An 18937-nucleotide genomic window follows, 5' to 3' on the forward strand; every position below is an offset into this window, starting at 1 on the left:
ATTGAATATTATTCATGATTATATAATTTTTGGAACTGGATTTCACGGACGATTATATATTTTTTTGAACTGGATGTCACATTATTAAGGTAAAAAAATACATTGTTTGCTTTGCAACAAAATATTTCCTTTGCTAACTTTATGCCTATTAGTAGTTAGAGCCTACAGTAGTTAAAACCTTTTATTTATCTGGCTGTATTGGCGCTTGCTGAATTGCAGTAGTTCGGGTAATGAAGATTTTTTATGAGGTAAGTGACTTACGATATGTATGGGTTATTGTTAGTATTTCTTCTAATTCAGGGCCATTCTTTTGTATTAATTACTTGAAGTCAGATTATCATTTTTGAGCTGTCAGATAGCGTTGCGCTATTGTGGGTCAGTGTTGCGATGATAAGAATAAGTAAAGAGAAAGTAGATTCACTTGCAATCAATTTCACTCAGCAGTTTAAGCAAATATTTGAGTAAGCATTCAGCAGTTTAAGTAAAATCTTCATTAAGAAGTTTCAGCCTTACCACAAATACAGTGATTTTGTTACTATAGTTATCTGTCTTGAGTGACTGCAAACTGATTAAAAGTCAGCTCAAGACAGATAACCTATAAAAATAAATGTTAACAGCTGCTGCGGAAGATGGCCACGCAAACAAACATATTACAGTGATTTTTCTACATCCAGTGCCAGAAAAGATGCAACTGCCTCAAGTACAAGGCAAACAAGTAGTTAATCCCTGTCGGAGAATACGATAACAAAAAATGGCTCTGAGCACTATGGGACTTAACAGCTATGGTCATCAGTCCCCTAGAACTTAGAACTACTTAAACCTAACTAACCTAAGGACAGCACACAACACCCAGCCATCACGAGGCAGAGAAAATCCCTGACCCCGCCGGGAATCGAACCCGGGAACCCGGGTGTGGGAAGCGAGAACGCTACCGCACGACCACGAGATGCGGGCAATACGATAACAAATTGAAACCAAACGGAACACACGCGCCACAGTGAAACGTGTCCACAGTGTACCAGCAGCCTGGCCAGAGACACACGTGACCTTAATCCTGTCGCAACAGACCCTGATGTCGCAGCAGATGCAACGCGTGCCCGGAATTCTTCCCTGGACAATGTTCCGCCGCCACCGCTGCTCGCACAGCGCGTCCATCCTAAAGCCGTCGGCACACGGACCGTGCTGCCGAACGTTAACGTTGAGCGTGCCCAGTTCAACGTGCTGCTCAACGCTCAGGAATGATGCGACTTGTGCATACGGTACGTGGACCCCAACGTGGTATACGCGATCGCAACGCACTCAAGCGACAGTTGAGGGATGTTTCTAGTTCGTTAATCACACTGTTTACTCAACGGGCGGGTATAATTCCCACGTTAGCTCTATTAAAATGCACATTTCTTCCATCGTCCACGAAAAGGAAAGTACCATGTCCAATCAATAAGGACAGAGGCTTATAAAAGTTCCATTACAAGCAGTGCGTTACAAAATTGGAATACTTTCCGCATAAGATAAACATTATTTCATCATTCCCACATTTTAGTAAAACCCCAAGGTCAGTCTTACTTGATCACTGTTCGTACCCAGTAGCAGAATCTTTGCAACATGTCAATTACGAAGCGTAAAAGAAAAAGGAGAAAAAATACCTTTGTACAAGTAGCGTAAGCTGTCCTTTAGATTAAGCCTATCGAACAAAGTCACCCCTCAAAAAAAAGGTGAACTTGTATTTACATAAAATCAAATATTACAGTCTATACTTGTATTAAACTAATAATAAAGTATCAGAACCTAATAAAAACGCGAATGTTAGGAAAAAAAATTTTGTCGTGTCAGGACGCGAACCACCGCCCCAACAGAAACACCCCATTAATATACGATGATGCTATTCATTACGCTATACCAGCATCACATCTGCTATTTCTAATGATAGTATCTTATCTGTTGCCAAAAAATTTAATCGTAGATATTTTACTAACTGAAATTTAATTATAACACATTGTACCAAGAACAATGCGTTTTGGGTGGATCTTCAGTGTGTCGCTGCCTTCAAATAGCCTACTCTCATTATACGCAAGAAACAATAATTATTTTGCCGCGAATATGATGTTTCTCATTATTTTGTTGGAACGAATCACACAGTTAACAATGAGTTTTGCAGTGATTCTCAATTTGCTTGTGCTCGGAACGGCATATATACGTATAGGCTTGAAATGAATGACAATATGGCGCGTCACAACTCTGTACTGAAGGGAGACGGCGTGCGTGTGACGTAGGTGGCGTTGTGCCATGTCATTGGTCAACGCTCAGACGCACGCTGAGAATATCTGACATGCCAGATATTGCTCTGCACGTTCGGAAAGACTCCCGAGCGTGCTATTCCATGCTGTGACGTCAGAAACTCGGCACGCTCAACGCTCAACGTTCGGATGCACGGTCCGTGTGCCGACGGCTTAACGTGCCTCTGTACCACGTGGACGTCCAGAACCTGTTCTACGGCTGTCGGAACGTTCGACAGACCACTGCAGAAAGCGCCGCCACACCAGCGATTCACTGTGTGCAACAATCCTTCTACACGGCTGTGGAGCTCCCCACAGGCCCACTGTGCAATCCCGTTCCAATAACTGAAGTCGTTCACAGGAGTACGTACTCTACAGTGGGGCACGGTTGTATCCTAGTTTGAACCTTGCAAACAGTCACTACAGTTACTGCCTGCATAGTCAAAACAGAGGGTGCACAGACAGACCCCCTGAGCTCCACATGGTTGCCAATGGCTGTGGTTAATGAATCACTAATACTACGACTCCTGAGTATGCGCGTATTATATCCTTGTGCCACTGAACACAGTCCTTGATTATGTGGAATTTCTTTCTGGCAGCGTATTTAGTATGTTTCTTCGCAAGTGAATCACAAGAGTACAGAATTGAATGAGAAGTTTCTTTCAGTACGCAAATACTGAGATCTGTTTCCCTATGAGCAATGCACGCGAATATTTAAAAAAACGTATCAGAGTTGCATAAAAATCCAGTCGTTATTCATGACAACGCACAATGGCGAAACTGCATCTGGATTTTTTCGAGAATACTGCGGAGTTTTGTTTATTCTTCTTTTTTCTAATTTTTATATTTCATTCGGTTATTTAATGATCTCATTTTTTTTACCATCATCTCATTCCATCCTCTACACGCGACCACCAATCGCTGGACTACAGGAGCATGCCACAATTTCCAACAAGCTGTGAGTCTTTACTGCTCCAATCAAGAAAATCAAAATCTACCGTAGCAAATGCGACAGTATTGGCAACTCGAATACCACACGAACTTTGTTTTACTTCCATTTATACTCAGACCTACTTTCTTAGCTTCTTCCATTAGTACACTTCCCATTTCCTCCAGGTCTTCAATGTTCTTTCCTATCAGCACAATATCATCTGCAGAAGCCAGGACATGTATCTTTTTTCCTATGGTGACTCCTGAACTTTCACATGTTACTCTCCTCAGGATGCTGTTGACAGCCAAATTGAACAGAGTTGGTGATATAAGCCCCTCCCGCCGGAGGTTCGACTCGTCCCTCGGGAATGGGTGTGTGTGTTGTTCCTAGCATAAGTTTGTTTAAGTAGTGTGTAAGTCTAGGGACCGATGACATAAGTAATTTGGTCCCTTAGGAATTCACACACATTTGAACATTTGGTGATAATATCTCCCTGTCTCACTCCTGTTTTTACTTCAAATGCTTCTGAGAACTTCCCCCGTACTTTCACTGTACACTTCGATTCCATCACACACATTTTAGTTAGCTTTATCAGCTTTTCAGGTATCCCACACCCTGCCATTACCCTCCATATTTCCTCTCTTACTGTGCTGTCATGTGCTTTGTTGAAATCTATAAACAGGCAAAAGGTATCATGATTGTGCTCCCAGTTCTTATCTAATATTTGTCTTAATGTGAATATTTGGTCGACCGTTGATTTACCTTTTCTGAACCCTGCTTGTACTGTGTCTAATATTTCCACAATGTATGGGTTGAGCCTGTTTTGTATAATTCTTGATATTACTTTATAGCATGTGCGTAGTAGAGATATCCCTCTGTAGTTCTGTGTCAGTATTTTGTCTCCTTTCTTGAATATGGGATATACAGCAGCAGTTTTCCATTCCTTCAACGTTACTTCTTTTCTCCATACCTCTTTTATCAGTTCGGCTAACCATTCATGTATCTTCTCTCCCCTTTCTTTGATGAGCCCTGCTGATATCAGGTCTATGCCAGGGTCCTTCCCATTTTTTAGTATTTTTATTGCCTTCTTCACCTCCATCAGAGTTGGTTCTTCGACTAATGGTTGAACGTTCTGATTGTCTGCCATGTTTTCGATGTTGACGGTATCTGCCGGGTTGTTCTGCACTTCTTTGAAGCATTTCCTCCAGTTTTTTAAATTTCCTTAATTTGTAGTGATCAGTTTTCCATCCTCGTCCTTCATTATCACAGACTTAGCTCTGTACTCTTTTCTGTAGCTATTCATTGTCCTGTGTTTACTATTGTTCTGGTTATAGTCCTCCTCAGCCACCTCTATCTGTTTACATATGTACGCTCTTTTCCCTCGCCTTATTATACCCTTCATTTCTCTCATGGCTTTCCTGTTCGTTCTTTGGTTTTCATGGTTGTTACTGTTCATCATTGCCCGTCTGGCTCTCTTCCTGCCCTGTACTGTTTTTCTACATGTTTCATTGAACCATTATTTGCGTTTTATATTGCTGTTATTATTATCAACTAGTAGTTCATGCGCAGTCTCCCTCATAACTGTTGTCATCTTCTTCCATTTTGTGTTCATATCTTCTTTTCTATTGTTGTCATTCTCTAATTCAGCGAATCTATTTTTAAGGTTAATTTTAAACTGTTTATTCACCTCCTTCGCTTTTAGCCTACTCACATCTACTCTTTGGGTTCTTTTACCACTGTTGTTCTTACTAGGTGGTTTTGGTAATGATTGTTTCATCTTTATTAGCACAAGAGAATGGTCTGATCCTCTCTCAGCTCCTCTCATTGTCCTAACAACTGTTATTGCTTTTTTATGTTTTTTCTGTATCAAAACATGGTCTGTTTGGTTCCTAGTTAATCCATACCGTTAGATACATGTTGCTTTATGTATGTGTTTATGGGGAATGGTGTACTTGCTATTTTCATTTCTAGCTGTGGCGAAGTTGATAAGCCTTATACCATTATCATTTGATTCAGTGTGAAGGCTGAACATGCCTATATATAGTTGCCATTGCTGTTCTTGTCCTATTTTGGCACTTAAATCTCCCAGCAAAATTTTGATGTCATACTGTGGTAATCAGGAGTACATATGGTCTAAGATGTCAAAGAATTCGTCTTTTATGTCTTCCTCCTTCTAGTCAGCTGGGGCATGAACACTTATTAATGAGTTATTTCTATATTTGCCTTTGATTCTGATGCAACATATTCTTTCATTGACATTTTCTAGTGTCGTCACATTGGCCATTATTTTATTATGAACCGAAAATCCTGTTCCAAATATATGGTGACCATGCTTATTTCCGCTGTATATGATCGTGTAATTTTTTTCTCTGTGCATACCTTGTCCAGGCCATCTTATCTCCTGCAGGGCTGTAATATCCATTTGTACTCTGTTAGTTCTTCATCAAGTATCATTGTTTGTCCTGCAGCGTCAGTGTTTTTACGTTCATGTACCTATTCGTAGTCCTTTATTCAGAAGCTTGGGTCGTTTTCCGTTATATCCATTCCAATCTGAGGCTGGGTGTGAGTGTATAGGAACCCGTTAGTTCTTTACAATGTTGGTTAGCCCAACGATTAACCGTCCAACTATATCCGGGCTTGGGACCGGCTGGAAATTCTAATATTTGTCAAGAATTTCGTATTTTAGCACACGGAATTAAGTTAGTCGATATGTAGACATCCGTTCGACCAAATGCCGCCGCTTTCTCACGTGTTAGCAACACCGCCATTAGCAGATTAGTCAGAATGTATATTAAAAACAATATCAAGCGTTACTTTATGGACTGTAAACAATGGCCACTGAGCTCCTCCAATAACTCAGCATGTGGCGTTACGAGCAGTAACTCATATACGAGCATATGTACAGGTCATGGGATAGAAGGCTTAAGTGAGCGATGTGTGTCTGGAAAGTTGCAGCATAGGCGCCGGACCAGACCGGTAAGCGACAGTCGTCGCATGGTGCGTGTGAGGCCGAAGTGAGGGTGGCAAGAGGGAGGGAAGCATCAGATCGGGCTGGGAGGATGTTTGCCTGCATTTCCTCACAGGGGAGAGGGGTGCAACTAGACCACCGCGTGGCTATGGAAACTAGCCGCGTGGCACATGCCACAGCAAAAGAGAAACGGGGACAGCTCAGCAAAAGATAATCTTTAAGATAACGCATGAGTGGAGCAATATGATATATAAAATTCCATCAGTGGGTAGGGGAGAGACTAGGGCATAACTTACCTAGGAACACGTTTCTTGGCTCGTGTTTCAGTCTTTCTTTTTCAATATCTTTAAAACTAATTATGTACAGTTTGGACAGTTAAGCTGTACTTAGTTGGTCCGTCTTGTACGTTCAAACGGAACAAAGTCTTTTACCACGTAACATGTCGTATTTGCAAACAAACTAAATTTAATTAATGTCGTAAGAGTTTTACCTGTCTTCAGAATAGAAATTTGTGTTAGTTTCTAATAGCTTTACATTTCAGAATGTGTTTTACTTGTAACTGGTTTTCGATACTACTTATACTGAATCTCATTTCACTTACTGGTTACTGGTGTCTAGTATAGTAATAATTTAACAGATAAAGTATGAAATGTAGTGTTGACAAGAGTTTCTCAATTGCAACATTATTAAATTTGAATAGAATATTTGTTCCTAAGTACACGACTGTGTTGTACCTTCGAACATTATATCATATCTGGAAAAACCTTACGTTTACGGAGCAACTTCCATAATTTCAGTAAAGGACTACAGCACGACAAAATGCGAATGTTATCAATTAAAAATGGAGCATACATTAAATTTCTATTAGTGAACTTGCTAGGGGCGAAAAGGTACACCACTCTTCCCTACATCGTACAGCATTTCACGGATATGCCTGGCAAGACCGAGACGAATACGACACTCACGAAATTTTCTTATCAGACGTAACACCCAGCATCAATTGAGAAAATAAAAAAAAGAAACTATATTGTATGGGACAAAACTATCGAGTTTGCAAACAGTTATTAAGGAGTCAGAAAAAAAAGGAAGCAGTTGGTTTTGGTGGAATGTCTGTCGAATTTTAGTTACATTTCTGATGTGTGATCGGCCCGCAAATAACTAAAATGTACGAAGAGTAGAGGGACGACGTCTGACGAGAATCCTTCATAGTTTACAGAAGGAGTTTTGGTGTTCACACACACACACACACACACACACTCACAGAAAGGGAAGCGACTATGGAGATTACGACGGCCGACCCGAATGTGTCGGTGAAGGCAAAGTGGCGCGACAAACTCGTTGACGCGTTTTACGACAACTGCTTCCTTTCTAACTATGACGTCAGTGGTGTTAACATTTTCCACGTTAAGTATTTCCGGGCTCTGGCTACGAGGCTCCGCGGCAGAGATAACAACTCCTGTTCTGGAACTGCGTGCTTACCTTGGCCACCTGGAAGAGCAGGAAACAGATGCCTGCCGCCGACGCGACGACCTGCGGCAGCAGCGCCCCGCCGACGGCCTGGTTCAGGCACTCCGCCTCGCTGCAACAACACACGCGACTGTAAGGCCACCCAGGTGTACTCCCCTGACTGCCAACATTCCGCGCGTCAGTATCGAAATTTTCAATAGCTTTCTTAACATTGATTGGTTTTGCACATAGATACGACTGAAGGTCATCAGCTTACATGCGATATTTGCAATAGGTCAGAGCTGATGACACACGATTGATGTACAGAGAGACGGAAGACATGCATTCTGCGCAGAATATTCCGACACGACATGTAAGTAAAGAACTGTAGTTGGCGAGGAGTCTAATAGCAAGCCAGCCATTCGACCTGTCACATGAAGATGAGACGAAAGGAAATAGGACATACGATAACGAAAACGAGGCGAGCAGTTGATACATTGTTCTGGACTAGATCCTATTGCAGAAATTCCTCTGTCGTTTACGCTTCTGGCAAGTGAATAAGAGATAACTACTGTGTTTGGATGCAGGCTGAATTGGCATCCCTTCGCTCCCAGCTTCAGGCAGTGTGGGTTGGGTCACACAGCTTGAGGCTGTTGCCAATGGGCATCACTGTGGGGGTCCGGATGCGGGTTTGTCGGGGACGGCCAGCTCGTCCCACGCATCCCCCGATCGGACTACAACTGTGCCTGCCCGGGATACTGCCCAATTGAGGCTGACCCCTCACCTGTGGTAGAGTGGGTGGTCGTCTCGAGGTGTGGCAGGGGGCGAAAGACATTCAGGAGGGCTGAACGGAAGGCCTCTCCAGTTCGTCTGACGAACCGGTTTCAGGCCCTGTCTCAGGCTGATACTGATCTTCGGCCGGACATCGCTGCTTGACCTGTTCCAGAGGTTGCCCCTCAGTCTACAAGATCCGGGCGTCGCAGAGGGTGGGCTTACTGGTAGTTGGGAGATCCAACGTCAGGCACGTAATGGGGCCCCTTAGGGATACGGCAGCAAGAAAGGGGAAGAAAACCAATGTGCACTCCGTGTGCATACCGGGGGGAGTCATTCCAGATGTGGAAAGGGTCCTTCCGGATGCCATGAAGGGTACAGGGTGCACCCATCTGCAGGTGGTCGCTCATGTCGGCACCAATGATGTGTGTCGCTATGGATAGGAGGAAATCCCCTCTGGCTTCCGGCGGCTATCTGATTTGTTGAAGACTGCCAGTCTCGCTAGCGGGATGAAAGCAGAGCTCACCATCTGCAGCATCGTCGACAGGACTGACTGCGGACTTTTGGTACAGAGCCGAGTGGAGGGTCTGAATCAGAGGCTGAGACGGTTCTGCGAGCGTGTGGGCTGCAGATTCCTCGACTTGCGCCATAGGGTGGTGGGGTTTCGGGTTCCGCTGGATAGGCAGGAGTCCACTACACGCAGCAAGCGGCTACACGGGTAGCAGGGGTTGTGTGGCGTGGACTGGGCGGTTTTTTTAGGTTAGATGGCCTCAGGCAAGTACAGAAAGGGCAACAGCCTCAAAGGGTGCGGGGCAAAGTCAGGACATGCGGGGACCAAGCAGCAATCGGTATTGTAATTGTAAATTGTCGAAGCTGCATTGGTAAAGTACCGGAACTTCAAGAGCTGATAGAAAGCACCGAAGCTGAAATCGTTATAGGTACAGAAAGCTGGATGAAGCCAGAGATAAATTCTGCCGAAATTTTTACAAAGGCACAGACGGTGTTTAGAAAGGATATATTGCATGCAACCGGTGGTGGCGTGTTTGTCGCTGTTAGTAGTAGTTTATCCTGTAGTGAAGTAGAAGTGGATAGTTCCTGTGAATTATTATGGGTGAGGTTACACTCAACAACAGAGCTAGGTTAATAATTGTCTCCTTTTACCGACCTCCCGACTCAGCAGCATTAGTGGCAGAACAAGTGAGAGAAAATTTGGAATACATTTCACATAAATTTTCTCAGCATGTTATAGTCTTAGGTGGAGATTTCAATTTACCAGATATAGACTGCGAAAATCAGATGTTTAGGACGAGTGGTAGGGACAGAGCATCGAGTGACATTATACTGAGTGCACTATCCGAATATTACCTCGAGCAATTAAACAGAGAACCGACTCATGGGGTTAACATCTTGGACCTACTGATAACAAACAGACCCGAACTTTTCGACTCTGTAAGTGCAGAATAGGGAATCAGTGATCATAAGGCCGTTGCAGCATCCCTGAATATGGAAGTTAATAGGAATATAAAAAAAGGGAGGAAGGTTTATCTGTTTAACAAGAGTAATAGAAGGCAGATTTCAGACTACCTAACAGATCAAAACGAAAATTTCTGTTCCGACACTGACAATGTTGAGTGTTTATGGAAAAAGTTCAAGGCAATCGTAAAATGCGTTTTAGACAGGTATGTGCCGAGTAAAACTGTGAGAGACGGGAAAAACCCACCGTGGTTCAACAACAAAGTTAGGAAACTACTGCGACAGCAAAGATAGCATCACTCCAAGTTTAAACGCAGCCAAAACCTCTCAGACAAACAGAAGCTAAACGATGTCAAAGTTAGCGTAAGGAGGGCTATGCGTGAAGCGTTCAGTGAATTCGAAAGTAAAATTCTATGTACCGACTTGACAGAAAATCCTAGGAAGTTCTGGTCTTACGTTAAATCAGTAAGTGGCTCGAAACAGCATATCCAGACACTCCGGGATGATGATGGCATTGAAACAGAGGATGACACGCGTAAAGCTGAAATACTAAACACCTTTTTCCAAAGCTGTTTCACAGAGGAAGACCTCACTGCAATGCCTTCTCTAAATCCTCGCACAAACGAAAAACTGGCTGACATCGAAATAAGTGTCCAAGGAATAGAAAAGCAACTGGAATCACTCAACAGAGGAAAGTCCACTGGACCTGACTGGATACCAATTCGACTCTACACAGAGTACGCGAAAGAACTTGCCCCCCTTCTAACAGCCGTGTACCGCAAGTCTCTAGAGGAACGGAAGGTTCCAAATGATTGGAAAAGAGCACAGGTATCCCAGTCTTCAAGAAGGGTCGTCGAGCAGATGCGCAAAACTATAGACCTATATCTCTGACGTCGATCTGTTGTAGAATTTTAGAACATGTTTTTTGCTCGCGTATCATGTCGTTTTTGGAAACCCAGAATCTACTCTGTAGGAATCAACATGGATTCCGGAAACAGCGATCGTGTGAGACCCAACTCGCTTTATTTGTTCATGATGTAAGTAGGCTGTTTAGGTTTTTTTATTGGTAACGCCACCTCAGTATGAAAATCACCGGCTGTGCCGTGTGCAGTCTGTGGCTGCTTTGCATTGTTGTAATACTCAACCATTGTAGTGTTAGGCAGCTGGCTGTGAACAGCGCGTAGCGCTGGGCAGTTGGAGGTGAGCCGCCAGCAGTGGTGGATGTGGGGAGAGAGATGGCGGAGTTTTGTAATTTGTCATGATATCAAGGTAAATACATTGTTTGTTCTCTATTAATATCTTTCATTTGCTAACTATCCCTATCAGTAGTTAGTGCCTTCCATAGTTTGAATCTTTTATTTAGCTGGCAGTAGTGGCGCTTGCTGTATTGCAGTAGTGGGAGTAACCAAGATTTTTGTGAGGTAAGTGATTTCTGAAAAGTACAGGTTAATGTTAGTCAGGGCCATTCTCTTGTAGAGAATTTTGAAAGTCAGATTGCGTTGCGTTAACAAAATATTGTGTGTGGAAAGTCAGATTGCGTTGCGCTATAAATATTGTGTGTCAGGTTAAGGACAGTCGTGTATATTGTTCAAAAGGGGACGTTTCATATGTCGACCCTTAGCCGAGGATACCTCACTGGAATCTTCTGATTTTTTCCTTGTAGTTTGTGTAATTAGTGTAGATTTTGTTTATTGCTAGCACGTAATTATAGAGAGAATTTCCTTTGTAGTTGTAGTTTTTCATTGTTGTACAGTAAAACAGTTGTGGCATGCATGTAGATTTGCAGCAAGTATTTCGCAGCTGCGCTTGCAATTAACTAGATATTATTTTCAGTGCTATGTTAATGTGTTCTCTATTTTTGCTCTTCAAATTGTGTTTTTCTGTGTTGTCGTGTGAAATACTGTGACAATAATGGCGTGTGAAAAACGTAATACTAGGCTCCAAAGTAAACTGAGAAATGACAGTGAAAACGAAAGCAGTGTGTTAGCGCCACCGAGTAATGAATTAACTGATGTTCAAAGTAGTAATTTGGTAATTGTGCATAGGGAAATGGAGCGGGCGTCAAACAATGGCGTGGACAGTGAAACAATTAGTGCAGAGGGAAGCATTATCGATCGATCGGTCGGCAACAGCTCGCCTCAGGAATCAGGAATGACAGGACACAATTTTGCAAATATTGTAGATTCAGGTTTTGGATCCTCACCGTTTTCTCAAATAAGTCAAGACACATTTTCTGCTTGTCAAAATGTGAATGTTTCCGGTGCAAATTCACTGCCGAAAAGCACTGAGGAACATGTTCCAGACACCAGTGCATTGTTATTACAATTAATACAACAAATGGGACAAACACAACAAAAGCTTCAAAAGTTAGACACAACGCTCGAACAAAATCAGAAACAAATGGGACAAAATCTTCAAAAATTAGACACAATCGAACAAAATCAGAAACAAATGGAACAAAATCAGAGTCAAACACAGCAACAGCTTCAAAAGTTAGACTCATTGGAGCAAACTCTTGAACAAACACGTGAGGATTTAACTAATGAGTTACATCACATTGAATCGAAATGTCAAAAAGTCTGTAACGACGTAAAAACACAAATTTGTGAGCATTTCCAACCTATTTTTTCGCGGCATGAAAATGCACTACAGAATCACGAAGTAGCCATAAAAGAACTGCAAACTACTGTTCATGAAAATCATGAGACCTTGCAAGCTAAATTTGACTCAGTTGCATCTACCGATTCGGTTACGCAACTTGCAAAAACCCAGGAAAACTTAAAAGACACAGTAGAAAGACACATGGAGGAAATTAGTACATTATCAGAGAAAGTAGTTGAACTTTCGGATCAGCTAAATAATTTATCTACGAAGGTAGATGATAATCTGAATGACACAAAACCGGTAGTCTTTAATGACACAGAAGAGTGCGAACAAATTAGGAAATTCAAACAAAATCAGAATCAAATTAATACGCAACACCAAAGAGAAATCCGCGAAGTACAAGATCAGCTGACACAGGTAGTACAAGAATTACGTATTTCGGAGGACACTCGCGCCCCAATACGGGAAGAGGGACTTAGCAATATGGAACAGCCACAAAATAATAACACAGGACACTTCGGAAATTATGACAGAAATTGGCAAGGCACACCGAATTTTGAGATGGAACCGCCGAAACGACGTAATAATGACCGATATGCGACTCGCCGACATGATGACTTTGACTATAAGCTGTTCATTACTACACGTAAATTCAAAACGTTTAAAAATTCTGCCAACGACATTCATCCACAAGCGTGGCTCCATCAATTCTCTCATTGTTTTCCCCCTAACTGGTCGTTAGAACACAGATTAGAATTTATGTGTGGCTATTTAGAGAATGAACCAGCTGTAAGAATGCGTTCGGTCATTCACGATTGTCATAGTGAAGGAAAATTTTACCATGCCTTCCTCTCAGCATATTGGTCTCAAGCCACACAAGACCGAGTAAAACATGGCATCATAATGATGAAACATTTCGAACAATCTGAATTCTCCAGTCTTGTGAAATATTTTGAAGATATGTTGCACAAGAATCAGTACCTGTCAAACCCATACAGCCCCTCAGAACTCATCCGCATTTGCTTAATCAAACTGCCTGAACATTTGCGACATATTATTTTGGCAGGACGTTGCAAAGACGACATTGAAGCATTTCAAGGACTCTTACAAGAACTAGAAATTGACACTGACAATCGCGGAACGCACGAGCACAACAATTACAGATCACATCCGTCGCAATTCCGCGATGAAAGAAATAATAACTGGACGCGACAAGGCTATTCTCACAACACAAATCGTGACCGAAACAGACACCACCCGTATAACAACCGTTGGCAGAGTAGTAATAATTACAGGGAAAGATCACCTCTCCGCGGTAATGACTATCACAGAGACAATCAGAGAAACAGACAATATGGGAACCAAAATAATTATTATTACGAGGGACAGAATAACTTTAGACGCAACGGTCCAGCGCGCAGTTACGATTCAGGGAGAAATTCTCCACCACTTAACCGACAAGAAAGAAACCACAGAAACTACCGACATGACGACAGACGATGTGATCGTAACGACAGACCTGAATTGCATCAGAACTGGCGGGATTTAAACAGGGCAGGGCCCTCTCGTCACGGTGAATTTGTAGAAGTTAGGTCTCCAAATCCCAATAACGACGCGCGACAACAGAGAGACAATAGGCAATGACTCACACCGCTGGCAGCCACAAAACGTTCTTATGACACTAACGACGCAGCTGCCGTAGCTAGTAATTACGTAAAAATGGAAGACATTAGGGACATCTTACTCCAAGAACACGACGTAAAACATAACAACATTGCATATCCTGTGATTCACATTACAGTAAATAACGTAAAATTTACGGCAGTACTTGACTCTGGCAGTCCCATTTCAGTAATTAGTGAAACAGCTTTTAGCAAATGCAACAAATCGAACGATTGCCCCATACTTCCGTTACGTAAGATTAAATTACAAGGTGCAATCTTTGGAAAAAGTGTAGATGTACGCCAACAAACCAACTTAGAATTCTTTTGCCAAAGCCACAGCTTCTCTATGAACTTTCTCATTGTTCCATTATTGTCGACGGAAATTATACTGGGAGTAGACTTTTTGAATGAATACAAAGCAATCTTAAGCTTTCACGATGCTGAAATAAGTTTAGAAAAAGAAGGTAAGTCAGTAGCTTTGAAATTTGAAGATTGGCTCTCAAACCATGACGAAGAAATTAATCGGCTTTACCTCCTGTTAGACAACAGTTCGGAATTTTCGACGGAACTTGACACTAACAATCACTCTGCAAGTACTGACAGGGGTGATATCGACGGCGCATTTGATACTAATGAGTTAATTCAGAATAAAATTCAAACAATTGAGAATTGTAATGACAATGATAGGCAAGACCTTTTTGAGATTTTACAAGCACATTCCACAGTTTTTACTCACAAAACAGGAACAATCAAGGGATTTCAATACCAATTTCGTGTTCGTGAGCATACTAAATTTTGTGTTAGACCATACGTAATTCCGGCGCATTATAGGGACCGTGTTAGAACAGAAATACAATCTATGCTTGACGAGGGCATTATTGAGCCTGCAGTAAGCTCATACAACAATCCATTACATGTTGTTGAGAAGAAAAATGGATCGATCAGGCTTGTCTTAGATTCGAGACAAATCAATACTATCATTATTCCTGAAACAGACAGGCCGCAAACGTTGGAAGAACTTCTTCAAAATTTTAATGGTGTAAACGTGTTGTCTTCCATTGATCTCAGATCCAGCTTTTATCAGATCGAACTTCATCCAGAATGTAGAAAATACACAGCTTTCCTTTGTTTCGGCGTTTGTTATCAGTTTCGGAAACTTCCTTTTGGTTTGAACATTTCTTCAGCAGCATTCATTCGCGGGCTAAATTCCATATTACCTGAGTTCTTAAAACGTCACCTCACCTTATATGTGGACGATATTCTGATAGCAGAAACCTCATGGGAACAACATAATCGCATCCTCAACAGTTTGTTACGTATTTTTGCAGAATCTGGAATTACAGTTAACTTGGAAAAGTCTGAATTCGGTAGGTCAAAGGTGAGGTTTTTGGGACATATTATTTCTTCTGAAGGCATTCAGCCGGATCCTGAAAAGTTAGAAGCAATCAGAGCCATTCCAGTTCCATCCACAAAAAGACAAGTCCGTAGTTTTCTAGGTCTCGTAAATTTTTACCGTCGTTTTCTGAATATGCAAATCCTTGTTACACCAAAACTTTGTTCTCTCACTGGAAAAAATACTATTTGGAACTGGGACGAACAAGCACAGTTGGAATTCAATTCTTTGAAAGAATCGCTACTTAACGCGCCAATTCTAGCTCATCCAGATCTGTCACAAGAGTTCTGCCTTAGCACGGATTCTTCTAAAGTCGGTCTTGGTGCCCATTTATTTCAAGAAGCCACAGAAAATGACACTACTGTTCAGAAAACCATTGCTTTTGCTAGCCGAGTGCTAACAAAATCTGAAAAAAATTATTCCGTTACTGAATTAGAAGCTTTAGCTATCGTTTGGGCATTTAACAAATTCCGTTTCTTTCTTTCTGGTAAGCACGTAAAAGTATACAGTGATCATCGTGCATTACAATTTCTTATGTCTTCAAAATTAAATCATGACAGGTTAAAACGTTGGGCATTGTTTCTGCAAGAATTCCACTTCACAATAGTCTACATTCCCGGCAAGGAGAACATTGTTGCGGACGCACTGTCACGCGCACCGGCTGGGCTTGAGAAAAGTAACACAGAAGGCAACCTCGAGAAAAATTTCAGTATTCTTTACATTCAGAAAGTCGCCTTTGAAAACTTCATCACCACATCTTTAAAGGACATTGCTCATGAACAAGATAAAGATCCGATTTGGAAAGACATCAAAAGCAAATGGCATGAAAAGACACACACACAGATTCGGCATTATTATCTGGTTAGAAACAACATACTGTTTAAACGCTGCACTGTTGATGACAAGCTATGGGTACTTTGCATTCCTGACGATTTTGTTAATAAGCTCATTTGGTACATTCATTTCAGCTACGCACATTTTGGTCCACGAAAATGTTATCATATTCTTCGAACGACTTGTTATTTTAACAATATGGAAAAGAGAATTCGAAGAGTCTTGTCTATTTGTAAACTTTGTCAAAAGGCGAAACCATCTACTGTCTCACATCGTGCTCCGTTGTTTCCTATTATTCCTTCTAAATTAAAAGAATTTGCTGCAGTTGATCTATTGGGACCCCTTGTCAGAACATCGAATGGATTTTCGTACGTTCTAGTCGCTGTTGAACTTACTTCCAAATTTGTTTCTTTCACTCCGTTACGTAAAGCCACTGGACGATCTGTATCCAACGCCTTTGTTAAAAATTTCTTACGTGAAGTTGGACACGTTAGTAAAGTCATTTCAGATAACGGACCGCAATTCAGATCTGCTGTTTGGTCTCGCATGCTTCGCAACCATAAAATCAAACCTGTTTTTATTTCATTGTACTCACCACATTGTAACCCCTCCGAACGGATTATGAAAGAAATCAATAAGCTTTGCAGACTTTATTGTCACAGAAAGCATCAGCATTGGGACAGATATTTACACTTATTTCAAAACGTGCTGAATGAAATGCCTCATGACTCCACTGCTTTACCACCTACTCTTGTGCTGAAGAATGAAAAACCACCGAACAGAATCAGAGAGCTTGTACCTTTCCCGAATACACGTAAACTTCGACACAAAGACATAATTGATTTGGCTCTTAAAAATATAAAATCTGCAGCAGACAAAAGGAGAAAACTACACGGAAAAGCAAATGCAAAGAAATTGTATATTGGTCAGAAAGTTCTCATCAAAGTTCATTCATTGTCACATAAGAAGAAACACTTGAGTCACAAATTCTTTCTAGTTTACAATGGACCATACAGAATCCGACGTATACCACATGATAATTGCGTTGAAGTTGAAACTCTGCGTACTAGGAAGAGTAAAGGTTTACACCACATTTCACATGTAAAACCGTTTATTGAAAGATAATCTGCTTTTTTTTAATGCAACATATTCGTTTACTTGCAAATACATTATGGATTCAAGGTGCTTTCTGAGAGATACCAGGTGACACAGTGGTTAGTCTATTTGACAGCTACACAACTATATCACGACGCTACTAATGTGTGACAGAATTCACCTTGTTGCTTTTGCGGTGTATCTGTTTTATATCTGCACAGTTTTTCTGAATTCTTCTGGAAAGTAAAACATGTTTTAGTAGTAACTTTTGTGGTATAGCAACAATGAGGCAGCCTTTTCCGTAGCACAACAATACGTTACAGCACAATACTTTCTTCATCACAACAATAAGCGTAATAACTAAGATATCTATACGCAAAGCATTTCACTTTTGTGTATCATCAGGTAAGTACATTGACTTCTGCAGAACTTAGCTTTCGGAGGACGATAACTACGACACTTCCACAGAGATTATCTTACAACATGACGCACAGTTTAGCGCTACAGGACACGTATTTGAGTGATTAATTTTGTACTTCAAACTTTTATTTTTTAAGATTTTTAAATTGCAAAGAAAGTTTTCCGTCATACATTTCATTCCATTGCTGTAATTTGTAACACCTGAGGGTATAATTACATTTATCCTCAGGGGTGTACACGCTTACTTTGTGTACCATGTGTGTGGCAACCACAAGGAACCCTAGCTAATATGGTATTTGCTTATACAACTTTACACATCGGTACCATATTTCTCCAACACATAAATTACACAGCTATCTGATCATGTAACTGAGAGATAAACATTTTTTTTACTACATCAGTGACAGATGTTTACGTAATTACACAGTTGGATAACTTCACTCTTACGAAATTGTATTTTGTATGTACCTTGTGAACTCTTCATATTTTTTCAGAACCATTGTGATACTATGAGAGCTTTGAATGATGTATTTGGTAAGGGAGCATGATTTTTAAAGTACGTTTGAGGTAAATGACACTACTGACATGAGCAGAGAATTTTTTTTAGGTTTTGAAATTATTGCAGAAAGCTACGACGTTTTTGAGATTTGACTGAGGTGTTATGATGTTATTTTGACGACGACGATGTGTTTTGTGCTGTTGAGGTATGTTTATGATTAATAAGCTAATGTTATATGAAGAATTTGATTATGCTATGTATCTAATGATGAAGTATTGAAGAAGTGTCGACGAATTTGTATATGTGTAATAAGGTAAGGAGTAATGAGTAGCGGTTAGGAACTCTGCCTTGTGAAGACGTATGTTGGAAACCGAGAATCGTACTTTTAGAATTATGAAATGTGTGTAAATGCGTGAATGTATCACAATGCCGACGAAAATTTTTTGGACACTGTTATATTCATGGGATTTTGTTTTTACAGGTTTGCAACGCTAATTCTTGACCTGTGAAATATTTTTATTTAAGACTGCCATTGTAGCGGAAACTGCTGTCGTAAATATTTCCGT

At 41.1% G+C, this 18937-nt stretch overlaps 1 protein-coding gene across 1 annotated transcript in view; it reads right to left on the reverse strand.

The window, feature by feature from the left end:
* LOC126199113 (odorant receptor Or2-like) overlaps positions 1-18937 on the reverse strand; it is a 197759-nt gene that overhangs the window by 152745 nt on the left and 26077 nt on the right. The window contains exon 3 of the mRNA XM_049935869.1: positions 7652-7751. Coding sequence (XP_049791826.1) covers positions 7652-7751 — 100 coding nt within the window. The remainder of the gene's footprint in view (positions 1-7651; positions 7752-18937) is intronic.

Source organism: Schistocerca nitens, chromosome 8 (genome assembly GCF_023898315.1).
Source record: "Schistocerca nitens isolate TAMUIC-IGC-003100 chromosome 8, iqSchNite1.1, whole genome shotgun sequence".
In the NCBI taxonomy this organism is placed as follows: domain Eukaryota; kingdom Metazoa; phylum Arthropoda; class Insecta; order Orthoptera; family Acrididae; genus Schistocerca; species Schistocerca nitens.